Source organism: Symphalangus syndactylus, chromosome 19 (genome assembly GCF_028878055.3).
Source record: "Symphalangus syndactylus isolate Jambi chromosome 19, NHGRI_mSymSyn1-v2.1_pri, whole genome shotgun sequence".
In the NCBI taxonomy this organism is placed as follows: domain Eukaryota; kingdom Metazoa; phylum Chordata; class Mammalia; order Primates; family Hylobatidae; genus Symphalangus; species Symphalangus syndactylus.
The window spans coordinates 62,730,622-62,749,620 of NC_072434.2; the positions used below are offsets into that span (position 1 = coordinate 62,730,622).

The following is an 18,999-nucleotide window of genomic DNA, read 5'->3' on the forward strand; positions in this document are numbered from 1 at the left end:
AACAACAATAGAGTAACATGGACAGAAAGGGAAACAACCAGTATTTTTTGAGGACTGATTATATATGAGGGATTGCACCAGGAACAACTACATATGATATTTCATTTGGTTATCAAAATGTTATAAGTTAATGTAGAAATTATCTATTTATTAGATAATCTATATTTTTAGAGCTATAGAACAGTGTTCTAGAAAAGCCTGATGAAGTGCCAAACAAACAAATAATTGGCCAGGCACAGTGGCTCAGGCCTGTAATCCCAGCACATTTGGAGGCCAAGGCAGGCGGATGGCTTGAGGTCAATTATGAATTATCAGAGCCGACTAATCTAACTCTAAAACCTCTGCTGTTCACTATCACTAAACAAAATTTTCTTCCCATTAAGCTGATTTAATTACATTGCAACAAGCACCAAGATCCAGAGGTCCAAATGGCTTGAGTGTACTGTCCCAAATCCATTAACGTGTAGGGAACAGAGTTGTGGGAAACAATTTAAAGTCTCCTTGGTTTCTTTCAATGTCTTCTGTTTTGGTAACAAGGTAGGGACAAAAAGGCTTCTTCCTAATGGCTAGCATCAGAATAACGCTGAAGTTGAAAGATGACTTTGTTGAGAAAATACATTCCTAAGTGGTTAGGTTAGTATCTGAGTCCTGCAAGGCCTGGAAGTCCAATGTGGAAACGAGAAGCTCCTCTGCCTAACAAAGAGGAAGGATCTGGAACTCCAAGAAGTGAGCAGCAAATACAGGAGGAGTTTTTGAACTACAAAGAATAGGAGGAGTGTGGGTTGCCCGACTGATGTAATATTCTGGAAAGTTGCTCCCACAGGGAATGTTTGGTGTGTGTTTATGTTTTGGCCTGCCCATCAAAGAGGCTGAATATTTTGTCCTGGACAAAAGATGAACAAAAGATAGTAGGCAGTTGTTGTAACTGCCCAGTGGGTTCACCTTGCCTGTTTCCTAGACAGAGCCAATTTATCAAGACGGGAATTGCAATAGAGAAAGAATAATTCACACAGAGCCGGTTATGTGGGAGACCAGAATTTTATTGTTACTGAAATCTGTCTCCCTGAGCATTAGGGGATCAGAGTTTTTAAGGATGATTTGGTGGGTTAGTGTGAGGCCAGTGAGTCAGGAGGGCTGATTGGTTGGGTCAGAGATGAAATCATAAAGGGTGGAACCTGTCTTCTTGCACTGAGTCAATTCCGGGGTGGGGGCCACAAGGTAAGAGCCAGTTTATCAATGAGCCAGTTTATCAATCTGGGTGGTGCCAGCTGATCCATCAAGTGCAGCATCTGCAAAATATCTCTAGCACTGATCTTAGGTTTCACAATACTGATATATTATCCCCAGGAGCCATTTAGGGAGGGTCAGAATCTTGTAGCCTCCAGCTGCGTGACTCCCAAACCATAATTTCTAATCTTAACTAATTTGTTATTCCTACAAAGGCAGTCTAGTCCTCAGGCAAGAAGGGGGTTTGCCTTGGAAAGGCCTATTATCATCTTTGTTTTAAACTATAAACTAATTTCCTGGCAAAGTTAGTTCAGCCTATGTCCCGGAATGAACGAGGACAGCTTGAAGATTAGAAGCAAGATGGAGTTGGTTAGGTCAGATCTCTTTCCCTGTCTCAGTTACGGTTTTCCAGTGGCACTTCCATTGTCACTTGACAGAGTATTGGCCTTTTTGTTGTTGTTGTTGTTAACTTTCTCCAGTAATTCTTAGCTTCATTTCTGTTCTTCCAAACTATGAGATTTTCTTTGTGACTTATTGGTCATTTATACTGTACACTGTACTGTACTTTGTGGAGAAAAGAGTTCAGTATATGTTTATTGATCATATTGTTCATTTTCCCCATATTCTTATTTAAATTTCGTCAAATCTGTCAAATTCTAATAGGAATAAGTTAGAATGTTCTTCTTCCACTGTGTTTCTATAGTGTGGGTGAACCCAAAATATCTGAGACAGGCTTCAGTCAATTTAGAAAGTTTATTTTGCCAAGGTTAAGGATGCATCCATGACACAGCCTTAGGAAGCCCTGATGTCATGTGCCCAAGGCAGTCCAGGTACAGCTTGCTTTTATACATTTTATGGAGACATAATACATCAATCAATACACGTAAGGTTTATATTAGTTCCACAAGGTGGGGGCCCTTTAGGTCTTAGGTAGGTTTAAAATTTTTCTGGCCAGGCATGGTGGCTCATGCCTGTAATCCCAGCACTTTGGGAGGCTGAGGTGGGTGGATCACTTGAGGTCAGGAGTTCCAGACCAGCCTGGCCAACATGGCGAAACCCTGTCTCTACTAAAAATACAAAAATTAGCCAGGGGTGGTGGTGCACACCTGTAATCCCAGCTACTTGGAAGGCTGAGGCAGGAGAATCGCTTGAACCCAGGAGGCAGAGGTTGAAGTGAGCCAAGGTCGGACCATTGCACTCCAGCCTGGGCAACAGAGCAAGACTCAAATTCTGATTGGCAAGTGGTTGAGTGAGTTATTATCAGTAGAAAGAAATGAGGAATGTCTGGGTTATGATAAGGGATTGGGGAGACCTAGGTTTTATCATTTTATCATGCAGATGAAACCTCCAAGTTGCAAGCCTTAAAAAGAATGGACTGAGGCCAGGCACAGTGGCTTAGGCTTGTAATCCCAGCACTTTGGGAGGCCAAGGCGGGCAGATCACGAGGTAAGGAATTCGAGACCAGCCTGGCCAACATGGTGAAACCCCGTCTCTACTAAAAATACAAAAATTAGCTGTGTGTGGTGGCGGGCGCCTTTAATCCCAGCTAATCGGAAGACTGAGGCAGGAGAATCACTTGAACCCTAGAGGTGGAGGTTGCAGTGAGCCGAGATCGTGCCACTGCACTCCAGCCTGGCGGCAGAACCAGACTCTGTCTCAAAAAAAAAAAAAGGTGTTTTCAGCAGAGGAGTGACATGATGTGACTTCTGTCTATAAAAACAATAAATAAAAAAGTAACCTTTGACTTTCAATGTCTTCGGTTTTGGTAACAAGGTAGGGACAGAAATGCTTCTTCCTAATGGCTAGCATCAGAATAACGCTGAAGTTGAAAGATGACTTTGTTGAGAAAATATATTCCTAAGTGGTTAGGACTAAGAGGATTATCCAAATTCAAGGACACTGAACAAAATTATTATTATTATTATTGACTTATTATCATTTTGAGACGGAGTCTCGCTCCGTTGCCCAGGCTGGAGTGCAGTGACATGATCTCAGCTCACTGCACCTCTGCCTCCCAGGTTCAAGAGATTCTTCTGCTTCAGACTTCTGAGTAGCTGGGATTACAGGCACCTGCCACCATACCCAGCTAATTTTTTTTTTCTTTTTTGCGTTTTTAGTGAAGACGAGTTTTCGCCATGTTGGCCATGCTGGTCTTGAACTCCTGGGCTCAAGCCATCTGCCCACCTCGGCCTCCCAAAGTGCTGGGACTACGGGCGTGAGCCACTGGGCCCAGCCCCTTTGACTTGTTTTGAAGTTGGATAAAGCATTTTGCTTTTGTTTTTCCCATTTCTACTTTCTTCCTCCACTTCCATCTTTTAACTTTTTGGCGCCAGTTTTTGCTGAACAAAATTTAAATCAAATCTGCTTGTGTCAATGAAAAAAGTAAATAACACTTAAAAATTTTTAAAACACAGAAGTTTTTTAACAATATGTAAGCAGAAATCAGCCAGATATATGAAAAATCTTTTTTAATTGGCTTAGCTGAAGGGAAAAGTATATTGGAGAATAAAGAGAAACCAGTGGCTGAGGAAGAGGGCAAGAAGTTCTCTACAGTCATGCTATATAGACCAGCTGTCAAATGTTCACATCTCTTACTATCTGAAAGGGGGCTTGAGGAGTGCATGGGGATAGAGAAAAAGAAATAGAAAGAGAAATAAATGTTGTTGAATATCTACTACATGCTGAGCACTGCTTTCACAAACATTATTTTATTTGATGTTTACAATAATCTTATGAGGTTATTTTTCTTATTCCTGGCTTACAACGAAGGAATGTGAGATTTAGACCATCTATATTACTTGCCAAAGATAAAGAAGATCGAAGATCTAGTGATGTTTGATCCATTTCAGTCCACATTTATACCTGGGAGAGGGGGATCTTTAAATTATTAAGTCTCTGCAGGAAAGTAAGTTCATCAAATACATAAAGCCTAACCTGTCTTTCTAAGATCAGGTTGAGAAAAAGAAAACAGGGGTACATTACTCTATAGTACAAGACTGGTGATTTGCACGTACTTCATTACCCTGTATCAACCTAAGGTATAATGTTCCTTAAATTGGCCTGATTTCAGGATCTATTATTCCTATAAACGTAATAAATTTGTTTCTGACTCTGACATAGTAAATTGACTGTAGTTCCTCACTGTATTCTTAGTCTAATAATTTTGTTCAGTGTCCTTGAATTTGAACAATCCTCTTAGTCCTATTAGCCTAAATAAATAGCAGCTTAGTTGAATAGATGTGAGCCCCTTCCCCTGATTCTAATTAATTACTGAATTTTTTCATACAGGTGTACTCAATTCTGACTAGTAAAACTTAGCAAAACTTCTTCCAAATACACAAGGAAGATTTTTGCCAAAGTGCAACAGTTCAAATCCTAACTCTGTATTACTTTAGGCTTAAATGTAAACTTTTAAACTTACATTCTTACCTTACTTAAACTCTTTAGATATTAGTATTCTCATCTGTAACAGGGATAATAATGCCTATTGATATGTTAACTAAGAAGGTTAAATGATCATCTGGTATATTAGTAAGCACCCAATAAATTCATAATTATAATAGGAAATCACAACAGAAGGGTAAAGTATAAAATACATATGATCTATTCAGTGAATATCAAAAAGGTAATTGAAAAATTTTACAGCTATTCCTAAATATTTTTCTTTTTATCATTAAAAACGTAAAAATTTTTATTGCTGTATTACATACATTAAATAAAGTATATAAACTGTGTGAAGTGTACAACTCAGTAATTTTCCATAGGTATACACCTGTCCAAACTTCAGTCAGATAAAGTTCTGCAGTGTTTGTTTTAAAACATGTTTATGAAAGAAATAAAAGTCTTTTAATACTAAAGAATATGTTTCTAAAACCAACAGCCAACATTAGATGTGCTGCTGGAATACAATAGAGATGGTTCCATTTAATTGAAAAGCAAAACAAAATTGCACACTAATTCTGTCTATTTATCATGCCCTGAAAGACAGATCCCTATTTGCCAACATGTTCACTGCTGGCTCATTGATGGGGAAAAAGAAAATTGAAAGCACCTTTTACTGTCTTATCAGTTTATCACTGCCCAAGTAACCTGAGCAGAAAGCCCTGTATAGGTATCAAACAACTGAATATCTATTAAATAGGCAGATAAACTTCACAAGACATTTAAGGAAAGGTTAGTTTGGAGGAAGGAGATTAAGCTAAGAAACCAGAACAGATGGCTACTGTGGAGTTAGATACAAACTTCAATAAAAATGTAATGCGAACTTTTACAGAAATAAAACTAGAGGAAAAAAGATACTGTAACCAATTTTTTAAAATAATAATTTTCCATTTAAAAATGTAATAGATGAATTAAAAACTAGAATAGTCACTGCTGAAATATAAATATGTTAGGAAAGCAAATAAAGGAAATATCCATAAACACATGTGAATAGAAATCATGAGTAATAAGATTAATAATATGGAGGACATACCCAGAGGACTTGTTATGTGAATAATAGTTACTGCAGAATTCCGACTGGGAGTGGGGAAGAGATAGAATAATAATAAAGAAATACCCTGGAAGAAAACTCCTAAACTGAAGAAAGAGTATGGCTTAGAATAGAAAGGATTCTCTGAGTCCTATATAGTATTTCCTTTAACACCTTCTTCTTAGATATTATCTGGTGAACTTCCAAGAATACAGGAAAAATAATCTCATAAGATTCTATTCTAGACAGAAAATAAAAATAGTTATTTGCCAAGGAAATGAATGCCCTTTCTGCTCAACACAGGAACCCAAAAGACACAAAAACAATAGTTACTAATGATTCAAGACCATAGATAAGAATTCTATCAAAGATTCATTTGGGGATTGGGATGAAAGAAAAACATTTTCAGACATGTAAAGACTCGCAGTTATGTCATCTATGTACCCTACCTGACAAAATATACTCAGGAAAGTACTTGCCATAATCAAGTGAAAATTAAATTGGAACAAAGATCTCAAGATAGAGGAAGAAGAGCAAAAGAAATAATAGAAACAACAATGGGCAATTCTACAATAATTTTCATTTAATTAAAAATTAAATAAGCATTATGTTACTGTGATTTACCTTATATTTAATTAAGACAAATTAATCTAGAAGAAGTAAAACAAATTAAGCTAGAAGAATCCGACTGGTACTTTAATATCCTTTCTAGATATCTCCTTAGGCAAGTTCAAAAGTTCATTGTACATTTTCAGTCTTCCAAGTGATCATAGGCAATAGTCTTGCTATAATAATTGTCCTACTCTCACATAATAGAGGTTCTTTTTCCAGCTTCTAATCTCAATTTTTTCACCACTCTTCTGACCCACACGTATGATCTTTCAATGACATGTGCATCTTCCTCACCTTCTCGCGCATCCCCCAGTCCCAAAGCCAATACCATAATGTTTCAGGTTTTTGCCGTGGCCATCAACCATTCTATCAGTTTTATTTTAAGCTTTTATAGTCAAATTAGTAAATTTATTCATCTGACTTTAGCGATCTGAGTTGTTCTTGGAACAGTCTTTCCCAACCTAAGATTATATTTATTTATAATATGTATAATTATTTATAGTTTATTTATAATATGTTAAAAGTTCATTAGATTTTTCCTTCAGTCTGTGTGCAGTTGTGTTTACGTGCATGTATTGTGTGAGATAGAGGCCTAACTTTTTCTATAGAATACAGTTGTCTCAACACCAGTTATTAAATAGTCCATCCTTTTCTTACTAGTTTTAAATGTTGAATGATAAGTAAATCAAAGGCATAAACATTGCGAAGAAAGAAGTAAAATTGTCTTTATTTACTGACAGCATAATTATATGTGTAAAAAACTCTATACCACATACAAAAAAAGATTTAGAAGTAATAAATGAACTTAACAATTTCGCAGGATGCGAGGGCAGTATACAGTAGTCTTTACGTAACAGCAATGAACAATTATAATTTAAGACTTCGGCAATACCATTTTTAATAGCATCAAAATGCATGTCATTTGACTCAGAACTGTCACTTCTTCTAAATATGGCCTCATAAAAATGCTCTTATGTATACACAAGTTGTGTGTAAGAGTACTTTAAATACAGGATTATGGGCCGGGCGCGGTGGCTCACGCTTGTAATCCCAGCACTTTGGGAGGCCAAGGCGGGCGGATCACGAGGTCAGAAGATCGAGACCACGGTGAAACCCCGTCTCTACTAAAAATACAAAAAATTAGCCGGGCGTGGTGGCGGGCGCCTGTAGTCCCAGCTACTCGGAGAGGCCGAGGCAGGAGAATAATGGCGTGAACCCGGGAGGTGGAGCTTGCAGTGAGCCCAGATTGCGCCACTGCACTCCAGCCTGGGTGACAGAGCGAGACTCCGTCTCAAAAAAAAAAAAAAAAAAAAAAAAAATACAGGATTATGTACGAGGGCATTCATTAAAGCATTATTCCTAATAGGCAAAAAATAAAAATAAAAATTATAAATAACTTGTATCTATTTGCAACTACTCTGGCTAATAAAGACAAGCATATGAGGGAAAATAAATAGCAGTTTAAAAGAGTGAAACATTTTATTCATAATGACATGAACAAAATCTCTGAGACAAAATAAGGTTTAAGAAAAGCCCAGATTATAGAAAATATATAATACATTTAGTGTTTTTTATGTAAAACAAATGTAAAAATATGTAGAGATACAAAACTGGAATTAGATAGATCTGGAATTACACATAATAAGTGGTTAAATTTTAAAAATTGAAAGAGTGAGGTTGAAATAGAATCTTTTTTCTCTATGTTTTTGTGTATTATTTAACATTTTATATTGAGCATCGGTTAATCAGGTACTTATTTGTGAAATAAACAGTAAATAAATAGGAGAAAGTTTGTCCTAGGACAAAAATTTTGTTTTGAGAACAAAATTAAACATAGAAAATAAGTGGCCATGGAAGATTTAACTATTACAAAACTTGTCCTCCGACTGTGAAGGACTAGAAGACTCAACAAAATATATGAACAATTATTTTTAGGTATTGATACAGTAGGCAATGCAGGATTTGATCTCAAGGAGAAAGATAACCAAATGAGATTAACAAGACAATTACCCCAGCTTTCTTTTGGAGGCAATCTCTGAACAAAATTCAAACTCTCAATAGTGTAACATTCATAGTGTCCAGCATCTATTCATAAATTAGTAGTAGTATAAAAATGTAGCAAACTGTGACCCACAATCAGGAGGGAAAAAAAATCAATCAATAGACACAGATCCAGAAAAACAAAGATGACAGAATAATCAGACAAGGATTTTTAAATAGCTATTTAAAATATGCTTAAGGACTTAAAAGTAAAATATGAAGATAATAAGGAGTTAAATGGGACATTAAAAAGAAGCAAATTAAATGTTTAGAGATTAAAAAATATCTGAAATTTAAAAATTATTAGATGCATACACATACACATATATATTTAAATTATTGAAACAATCTCAAATTTACAGAAAAATAACAATTCTAATACAAGGGTATTTTTCCTGAATCATATGAGAGTAAGTTGCAACCTGATATCTCATTGTGCCCTAAATTCTTTACACACAAGGACATTCTCTATATAACCACAATTCAACCATCAAAATCAAGAAATTAACATTGGCACATTTCTACCATCTAATCTTCAGACTCCATTCAAGCTTTGCCAAATTTCTCCAATAATGTTCTTTTTTTTTTTGAGACGGAGTCTCGCTCTGTCGCCCAGGCTGGAGTGCAGTGGCGCAATCTCGGCTCACTGCAAGCTCTGCCTCCCAGGTTCACGCCATTCTCCTGCCTCAGCCTCTCCGAGTAGCTGAGACGACAGGCGCCCACCACCACGCCCAGCTAATTTTTTTTGTATTTTTAGTAGAGACGGGGTTTCACCGTGGTCTCGATCTCCTGACCTCGTGATCCGCCCGCCTTGGCCTCCCAAAGTGCTGGGATTACAAGCGTGAGCCACCGCGCCCGGCCTTGATAATGTTCTTTATAGCAAAAGGATCCTGTTTGTCTTGTCTCTTTAGTTATCTTTAATATGGTACATTTTCTCAGCTTTTCTTTGATATTCGTGACCTTGACACTTTTGAAGATTACAAATCAGTTATTTTTTAGAATTTCCCTCAATTTAGGTTTGTCTGATTTTTCCCCTTGATTAGATTCAGATTATGCACCCCAGGCAGGACTATCACAGAAGCGATACTGTGATCTTCTCAATGCATCCTACCAGATACTACCTGATTTTGATTTGTCCCATGACTGACAATATTCATTTAGATCACTTGGTAAAGCTGTTGTCTCCTAGGCTTCTCTACTGGAATATTCTTTTTTCCTTTGTAATTTATAATTATTTTTAAAAAGCAGATCATTTGAAACTATGTATGTATCCTATTCCTCATCAAACTTAAAATTTATTTATTTATTTAAATAAGTATAGACTCATAGTTTCCTATTTTATTCAGTGGGTTAAAATCTGTCACTCTTATTTATAGTTATGCTAATATTGTCCCAGATTTGGCTAGTGAGAGCCACTTCAGTCTTCCTTCTGTGTCCTCATTTTTCTAATGCTTTCTTGATTCCTTGCTTTTTCTTGACACACAAAAAGTTGCAGACTGATACGGTTTGGCTCTGTGTCCCCACCAGATCTCATCTCGAATTGAAATCCCCCTAATCCTTACGTGATGAAGGGGGGATGTGGTGGGAGGTGACTGGATCATGGGGGCGGTTTCCTCCTGCTGTTCTTGTGAAAGTGAGTGAGTCCTCACCAGATCTGATGGTTTTATGTGTCTGACAGTTCCTGCTTTGCATGCTGTTTCTCACCTGCTGCCATGTAAGACATGCGTGCTTCCTCTTCCACCATGATTGTAAGTTTCCTGAGGGCTCCCAGCCATGCAGAACTGTGAGTCAATTAAACCTCATTTATTGATAAGGAGGTTTATTTATTTACTTACCCAGTCTTGGGTAGTATCTTTATAGCAGTGTGAAAACGGATGAATAACAGAGGCTTATCTTGTACTTTTCCTGCCAACCCCTAGAACCATCCATTTTTCCAAAGAGCCTTTGTTTCTTTCAGTGGATGCACATTGCTATTATGTTGCTGCTCTCTGGACCTCTCAGTGGAAAGAACAAAGGAATATGTGTTTGTACACATCTATACACATTTTACATCTATACTTACTTCTCTACCTATTGATGAACATATATATTAAAATTCATGAGTTCACACTGACTACTCTATTTCAGATTCAGCACAACACGTTCATTCTAGTTTTTTTCTCTTACCTTTTCTCACAGAGAGAAACCTGGCTCCCATTATCTGTAGAATATTTATCTGATCAGTTCCTCTTTATGTAACCAAACTGTTGTCACCACAACTGCCTCTTCTCTTAGACCCAGTGCGGGCTCTACCTCCTCATGCTGAACGATCGCCTCCCCACCAACTTGGATGTTTTCCTCATCACTCTTGGGCTCTGATTCTCTATGCTGGCTACATTCATGTGCAGATTCTTTTTTCATCTTCCCTCTATACCCCAAAGCCAGGCCTTCTTTCCATGGGACACACTGTCCTTACTAAGCTCAGACTATGACATCTTACCCCAGGCAGCCCCCACTTGTGGATGCTCACCTTACTCCACACAGGCTCTGACACCTCATGCTGAGCCACTGTGCCTTCCTCCTCCCACACCCTTTGTATCACAGTGCCCTACTTTTCCTGCCCATTTCCAAGGCCTTTGAGACTTAATTGTTCAGGAAATGAGGTAAAGAGAAGTGAGGAGGAATAGGAAGAAAAAGAAACTCTCTTTATATATATATAATTTTTTTTTTTGAGATGGAGTCTCACTCTGTTGGCCAGGCTGGAGTGTAATGGCATGACCTCGGCTCACTGCAACCTCTGCTTCCCAGGTTCAAGCAATTCTCCTGCCTCAGCCTCCCAAGTAGGTGGGATTACAGGCGCCCACCATCATGTCTGGCTAATTTTTGTATTTTTGTAGAGACAGGGTTTCACCATGTTGGCCAGGCTGGTCTTGAACTCCTGATCTTAGGTGATCTGCCCACCTCGGCCCCCAAAGTGCTGGGATTACAGGCATGAGCCACCACACCCAGCTAGGAAACAAAATATTTTTGAATGCACTAATATTATAGGTTCTGGTTCTAAATTATAATGACCTTATTTTCCATGACTTCTGCACAGTATTTAACATTTGACCAACTATGGTAACTCCTACTATATGATCGAATACTAATGCATTTGCAACCCACTATTCCTTGAGCTGTGAAATAATAATAATGTTGAGGACTATTAACGAAATATAAAACATAGGTTCTAGTTCTAAAATATAGTCCTATTTCTCATCATCAAGCGTCTGTTATTAGGCACGAGTGATAATCAGAACACAAAATATAGATTAAGAATACCGTAGTTTCTGCCTTTAAGGAGCATGAAATCCTTAAGACCTAGTAGTGAAATTATATGCAAAACAATAATCATTTTACACATCAACATATCTGAGAGCACAGGGCAGCTAATAATGGAATTTTATTCCTACTGTCTAAAATAGTTACAAGTTACATGATAATGAAAAAGAAAGAGTATTGAGTTTTTAATATAGTATTTATTCATAGGTAATATTCATGGGTCAGACTAAGCACAGTCTGTTGATGTGTAAAATGCATATTTTTTGCATATTACTGGAAAGATATTTAACTACACATTGTTTTTTTCGTTTTCTACTTACTGTCAGTTAATTTCTGGCCACTAATGATATACATGAATATACTGTTATCCAGGGTGATAGTACTTATTTCTAGTTGATGATGAAGTGACTGGAAACTTCCAGTTATTTCTTGATGTTTTATTACATTACTGGTAATACTTTTGGTCTTTCATCATTATTAATTCATTTAGTATTCATTGTGATAATACTGATCATAATAAATTTATTTCAAATTCATGTAGATGTCATATTTTATTCACTGCTATAGGATTTTCATTGTAATTTGGAACTAATTAATATACCATTAAAATAAAGTGTTACCCACATTTTTCATTTTAAACATAAAATGTCTAGCAGTTCATGACATATTGTATGAGTATTCAGCATCCCAGCAGTAACCCAGCATCTGTAAATTTTGTTTTTAAGCAGTTAAAAAAAGGGCAACAGAGAAACATGTATAGAAGTCAAATTTTAGCACATAAGTTAAAGTTTAGTAGTAAGTTAACTACTAGTTAATTTTTAGTGCCTCCTTCCTTTTAATTGCAATATATAATTCTTATTAACATAATATATGCTTGTATATATACACATTATTAATATCCCAAAAAGAAATTATTTAATTTTCCACTTGACTGGTGTCACCAGGAGAGATTAAAAAACATAAACCCAAAACAGTTAATTTGATTGCTTCTCTTCTGCATTTCTAATGACAATTATAAATAAAGGGTGAGTTCATACAAATACATTAATAACTAATACAGTAACTTCAAAAGAAGAATTAGATGTGTCTATGTGCCTTATTCATATTTTTCTTCCATTTTTGTAAAGGTAGCCAGTTGATTGTTGGTGGGAAAGGAGAAACAAATGTTTTCAGTAATTTAAATGGACTATATTAAGAAGATGAAAAACAAATCTAGTATAGTTTGTTAAATATTAATGGTAAAAGGTTTAAATAACCATAAGAAACAGCTCTATTCTATTATCATGAATTTTATTGCACATTAGCTTTTTTGAATGAAATTATTCTTGTTTTTTCCACACTCTATCTTCTTTGAGTTGCCTGCTCTACTGGACATTATGTTGTTGTATCTTTTCCATGTTGGCCATCAATGACAGTGTCTTTGTTCCACTATCCCATCTTGTTATTGGTCAGGATAAGATTTTAAAAGAAAAATGAAAAATTCCTTCTCACCCTGCAACCAGTTGAATAATGACCTTGTTTTCCATGACTTCTGCACAGTATTTAACATTGCTTAATCATGATCTCCCATTCTGATGCCTTCCCATTAACTTCTATGACACTGCACTATACTTGTATCTTATGATGGACCTTTTTTTATATATAATTGTTGTTATTTAGTATCTTTTACTGTAAATCTTTACAGAGATTATCAAACTTTGGGGATATGTGTTTCCATGGTCAAAATGTTGATAATCAAGGAGTCTAGAATTCCTTAATATTATGCATAAAACTCTGAAAACCAAGGCCTTTTGCCTTGGCTTCAACTATTAATCTCATTTCTCCCATCCTTCATTTCTGTCTTGAAATTTGTGTTTTATCATTCTCATTATAATTTTACTACATGTGTATACATCCTTAGTGAACATCCCTAAAGTTTTGTGAGGTTTTTGCTTATGTAAATAAAATTATTCTGTATATGTTCAAAGTCCAAACTATTTCCGAGCAGCAATATATATGAATTCTTAACACCGACACTTGGTATAGTCTGAAATTTTGGGGTGTTGCTATAGATGTTGCTATCATTTCAAATTCTTAGTCTCTCAGTTTATTTTATTGTTTTAGGGAGATTGGTGCTAACTTTTCCCACAAAGTCTCAATATTATATTTAGAAATTGATTACATGAATTTTTTTTGCATTTTCCTTTTCTTCCATTTTACTTTCCCTTTCTTCTCCTCTTTTCATTTCTTACTCTCTTGCCCTTTAGAAGCAGTGATGGTTAAAAACCCAGCCTCTGAGCTGAGCACAGTGGCTCACGCCTGTAATCCCAGCAATTTGGGAGGCTGAGGTGGGTGGATCACGAGGTCAGGAGTTCGAGACCAGCCTGGCCAATATGGTGAAACCCTGTCTCTACTAAAAATACAAAAATTAGCCAGGCATGGTGGCGTGCACCTGTAGTTCCAGCTACTCGGAGGCTGAGGCAGAAGAATCGCTTGAACCCGGGAGGCGGAGATTGCAGCGAGCAGAGATCACACCACTGCACTCCAGCCTGAGCAACAGAGCAACTCCGTCTCAAAAAAAACCCAAACAAACAAACAAAAAAACCAGCCTCTAGAGTAGGACTACCAAGGATTAAATGCCAGCTGTGACACTTACTAAAGCTGTGACCTTGGGCATATTACTATGCTTTCTCCACAGTGGTATCTTCTGTCAAATAGGGATAATAATTCTCTTCTTCATAGAGGTATTGAAGGATTATGTATGAGTTAATTCACTGGTATGTGAAATATTAGGAATAGTGCCTGACATATAAGGTTTTATTTAGTAAAACGTATTTATTTCCTTCTATTTCTCTCAACAGCTCCTTTTCATGTCTGCCTGTCTTTTTCCCATCATCACCCAGGGTTTAAGTTACTAAGAGGATAGGGGCACTCATGGGCTCTCAGCAACTATGTCATCCTAAAGTAGGGAGAGGTTTCAATGTTGGGAGTAGATCTAGTGAGGGAAGCCTGTGAGTGGCATTTCTCACTGGGATGGAATATGCCAACAGGCATGTTTCTCCCTCAGGTAGCATCTTTGGTAAGACAAAGGTTGAGTGTTAGGAGTAATACTAATGATCTCTCCTGAGGCCATGGGGAATACAGTATAGGACAAAATAGACAAGATTACTTCCTTCGATGTTTTCAAGTTTAGTGGAAGAGACCATGGTTAAATAATTTTTAAATATGATTATGGTAAATATTATGAAGAGCTATGAGAGTGTAACATGGAAAGGCCTAATTGTAGTCTGGGAAGTCAGGGAAAGTTCTCTGTAGGAAAGTCTGTCCGGAATTGGTGGGTTCTTGGTCTCACTGACTTCAAGAATGAAGCCGTGGACCCTCGCGGTTGAGTGTTACAGCTCTTAAGGTGGCGCGTCTGGAATTTGTTCCTTCTGATATTCGGATGTGTTCGGAGTTTCTTCCTTCTGGTTGGTTCGTGGTCTCGCTGGCTCAGGAGTGAAGCTGCAGACCTTCGCGGTGAGTGTTACAGCTCATAAAAGCAGTGTGGACCCAAAGAGTGAGCAGTAGCAAGATTTATTGCAAAGAGCGAAAGAACAAAGCTTCCACAGTGTGGAGGGGACCCAAGCGGATTGCCAGTGCTGGCTCAGGCAGCCTGCTTTTATTATCTGGCCCCACCCACATCCTGCTGATTGGTAGAGCCAGGTGGTCTGTTTTGACAGGGTGCTGATTGGTGCGTTTACCATCCCTGAGCTAGACATAAAGGTTCTCCACGTCCCCAGCAGATCAGTTAGATAGAGTATGGACACAAAGGTTCTCCAAGGCCCCACCAGAGCAGCTAGATACAGAGTGTCGATTGGTGCACTCACAAACCCTGAGCTAGACACAGGGTGCTGATTGGTGTGTTTACAAACCTTGAGCTAGATACAGAGTGCCAATTGGTATATTTACAATCCTTGAGCTAGACATAAAAGTTTTCCAAGGCCCCACCAGAGCAGCTAGACACAGAGTGTCGATTGGTGCATTCACAGACCCTGAGCTAGACACAGGGTGCTGATTGGTGTATTTACAATCCCTGAGCTAGACATAAAGGTTCTCCACATCTCCACCAGACTCAGGAGCCCAGCTGGCTTCACCCAGTGGATCCTGCACCGGGGCAGCAGGTAGAGCTGCCTGCCAGTCTCGCGCGGTGCGCTCGCACTCCTCAGCCCTTGGGTGGTCGATGGGACTGGGTGCCGTGGAGCAGGGAGTGGCGCTCCTGTGGGAGACTCCAGCGGCACAGGAGCCCATGGAGGGGGTGGGAAGTTCAGGCATGGCGGGCTGCAGGTCCCGAGCCCTGCCCCGCGGGAAGGCAGCTAAGGTCCGCTGAGAAATCGAGCACAGAGCCGATGGGCTGGCACTGCTGGGGGACCCAGTACACCCTCCGCAGCCGCTGGCCCGGGTGCTAAGTCCCTCATTGCCCGGGGCCGGCAGGGCCGGCCAGCTGCTGCAAGTGCAGGGCGCCAAGCCCACGCCCTCCCGGAGCTCCAGCTGGCCCGCAAGCGCAGCGCGCAGCCCCAGTTCCCGCTTGCGCCTCTCCCTCCACACCTCCCTGCAAGCTGAGGGAGCTGGCTCCCGCCTTGGCCAAACCAGAAAGGGGCTCCCACAGTGCAGCGGTGGGCTGAAGGGCTCCTCAAGTGCGGCCAAAGTGGGAGCCCAGGCAGAGGAGGCACCCAGAGCGAGCGAGGGCTGTGAGGACTGCCAGCATGCTGTCACCTCTCAAAAGGACTTTAAGCTGTTCTCCCTCCCACGTGGAGGACAATAATATGATGCCAGAATACACTTAAGTCAAGCCTCTTTAAAAAAATTTTTTTTATTTTATTTTGAGACAGAGTCTCGCTCTGTCGCCCTGGCTGGAGTGCAATGGCGCTATCTCAGCTCACTGCAACCTCCGCCTCCCGGGTTCAAGCGATTCTTCTGTTTCGGCCTCCTGAGTAGCTGGGATTACAGAAGCCCGCCACCACGCTCAGCTAATTTTTGTATTTTTAGTAGAAACGGAGTTTCACCATGTTGGCCAGGCTAGTCTCGAATTCCTGACCTCAGATGATCCGCCCACCTTGGCCTCCCAGAGCGCTGGGATTACAGTGTGGCGTGAGTCACCGAGCGGGCCTTACTCAAACCTCTTTTGTAATTTGTGACATGCGGTACGAATATACAACAATAAGAAATCTTTCCTTTCTTCTATTCCTAATTGTCTGAGTGGTCTTACACTCAATTATTTCCAGCAGATTTTATTGCATCATATAGTAATCTTATCATGGTGCCTTCCGTTCATTATCAGGTAATGCAACTATTTATATATTCTTTTGTGTGGTTTTTACAGTTTATTTTACACTTAATCTACACTTTATGTAATCTTACTGATTTGTGTGAATTCTCCCTGTATTGTACATGTCTCACATCTGGATCACTGACTTGAATTTCTTATCTCTATATAAGCACTATGGCCCTCCCCCTGCCTCCTTTAATTAAACAGACTTTCTTAGAATTCTAGCTATTAATGGAACAGGCATTCTGTGATGGATTCATTTAACTTAGAGGCAACTCATTTAACTGATGAATGAGTGAAATATGTGAGCATTTTCATCTTGCATGATACATGTGTAGTAGCATTTAAACAGTAAATTCAAATGATTATGTTTTAAAAATAATGTCAAAATAACACATTTCTTTCTTACTCCCTAATAAAAATTACTGGCAAATTAATTAGTTGTAAAATTGGTGATTATCAAAATAAAAAAAGCAAAGCTGTTGAAAGCACATGGCTTCTCAGAGAAAGGTTAATTTTCAAAACATAGCTCATGATTTTTGAAATGCCTTATTTATTTATACTTTAATGTTATTTAAAATGACATTTGAATTTATAATTATCATTTTGGAAGAAATTAAAAATCAAGTTTAACAGGTTGACTTGCTTTAGAATTATATTAGTTACTAATGAAGTGCTTTTAAACATTTTGTTTTAGTGTTGTAGATCCATTTAGAAAAAAGGAGAATGATGCAGCAGTTAAAATCCAAAGCTGGTTTCGAGGATGTCAAGTTCGGGCATATATCAGGTATACTGGTTTTGTCATGGAAACCTCAGATATATCATAAAAATATATTCCTTAGAAAAGGTAATTTATTCATGAAGTACTCATTTCAAATAATTTTTTATTTTACTCATAATGTCGTTGATAAATTGTATGGTACTCTTTTAAAAGAAATACATAGTATTTCTGATCTTTTCTTACCAAAACTAAATTATATTGACTGTATTGCTTTTTAAAATTCTCAATATTGGCTGGGTGCAGTGGCTCACTCCTGTAATCCCAGCACTTTGGGAGGCTGAGGCTGATGGATCACTTGAGGTCAGGAGTTTGAGATCAGCCTGGCCAACAAGGCGAAACCCAGTCTCTACTAAAAATACAAAAATTAGCCGGGCATGGTGGTGCACATCTGTAATCCCAGGTACTTAGGAGGTCGAGGCAGGAGAATCCCTTGAACCTGGAAGGCGAAGTTTGCAGTGAGCTGAGAAGGTGCCACTGCATTCCAGCCTGGGCAACAGAGTGAGACTGCCTCAAAAAAAATAAATAAATAAAATTCTCAATATTACAAACACACTTGCTCAGATTCCTTTTCCCAAATTCCAAAGGATCTACAAATGACTGGGTTTGTATTTATAGCAATAAATTCATTGACTGGTAAGAAAGGGGGGAAAAAGAGAAAACAATTTCAATCTTTTCCACCATGTTGGTAGATAAAAGAAAGTGATGCATGGATGATGTCATTCTGACTATAAAAAGAGACGGAAATTTGTCCCTATTTTAACTCTTTCTCGCTTTTTTTTTTTTTTTTTTTCAGTGCCCAAACTTTCCCTCAGTGTCCCATCAATTCTTAAAAAATATTTTCCTGGATAAGGTAGAGGAAAATATGCCTACTCCATAATAACTCATCAGGTCTGGAATTATCCTATATGAAACTTCCTTATACTGTCTAGTAAGAGCTAGACATGCAAATTTAAAGTGTGAACACAAGGCTTCTCTTTTTTTTTTTTTTTGAGACAGAGTTTTGCTCTTGTTCTCCAGGCTGCAGTGCAATGGCACCATTTCGGTTCACCGCAACCTCCACCTCCCAGATTCAAGCGATTCTCCTGCCTCAGCCTCCCAAGTAGCTGGGATTACAGGCATGCGCCACCACACCTGGCTAATTTTGTATTTTTAATAGAGACGGGGTTTCTCAATGTTGGTCAGGCTGGTCTCGAACTCCCGACCTCAGGTGATCCACCCACCTTGGCTTCCCAAAGTGCGGGGATAACAGGCATGAGCCACAGCGCCTGAAAGACAAGACTTCTC

At 38.6% G+C, this 18,999-nt stretch overlaps 1 protein-coding gene across 6 annotated transcripts in view; it reads left to right on the plus strand.

The window, feature by feature from the left end:
• The window catches only part of SPATA17 (spermatogenesis associated 17), a 236,994-nt gene that overhangs the window by 1,899 nt on the left and 216,096 nt on the right, over positions 1–18,999 (plus strand). For 5 of the 6 annotated variants that reach the window (XR_008649683.1, XM_055234603.1, XM_055234601.1 and 2 more), the window contains exon 2: positions 17,632–17,721. Coding sequence is in view for 5 of the 6 variants with exons in the window: in XM_055234603.1 (XP_055090578.1) it covers positions 17,632–17,721 (90 nt within the window). In the remaining variant the exon portion in view is untranslated. Of the gene's footprint in view, positions 1–10,028; positions 10,134–17,631; positions 17,722–18,999 lie in introns of all 6 variants that reach the window. The other variant, XM_063613934.1, reaches the window with a different exon arrangement.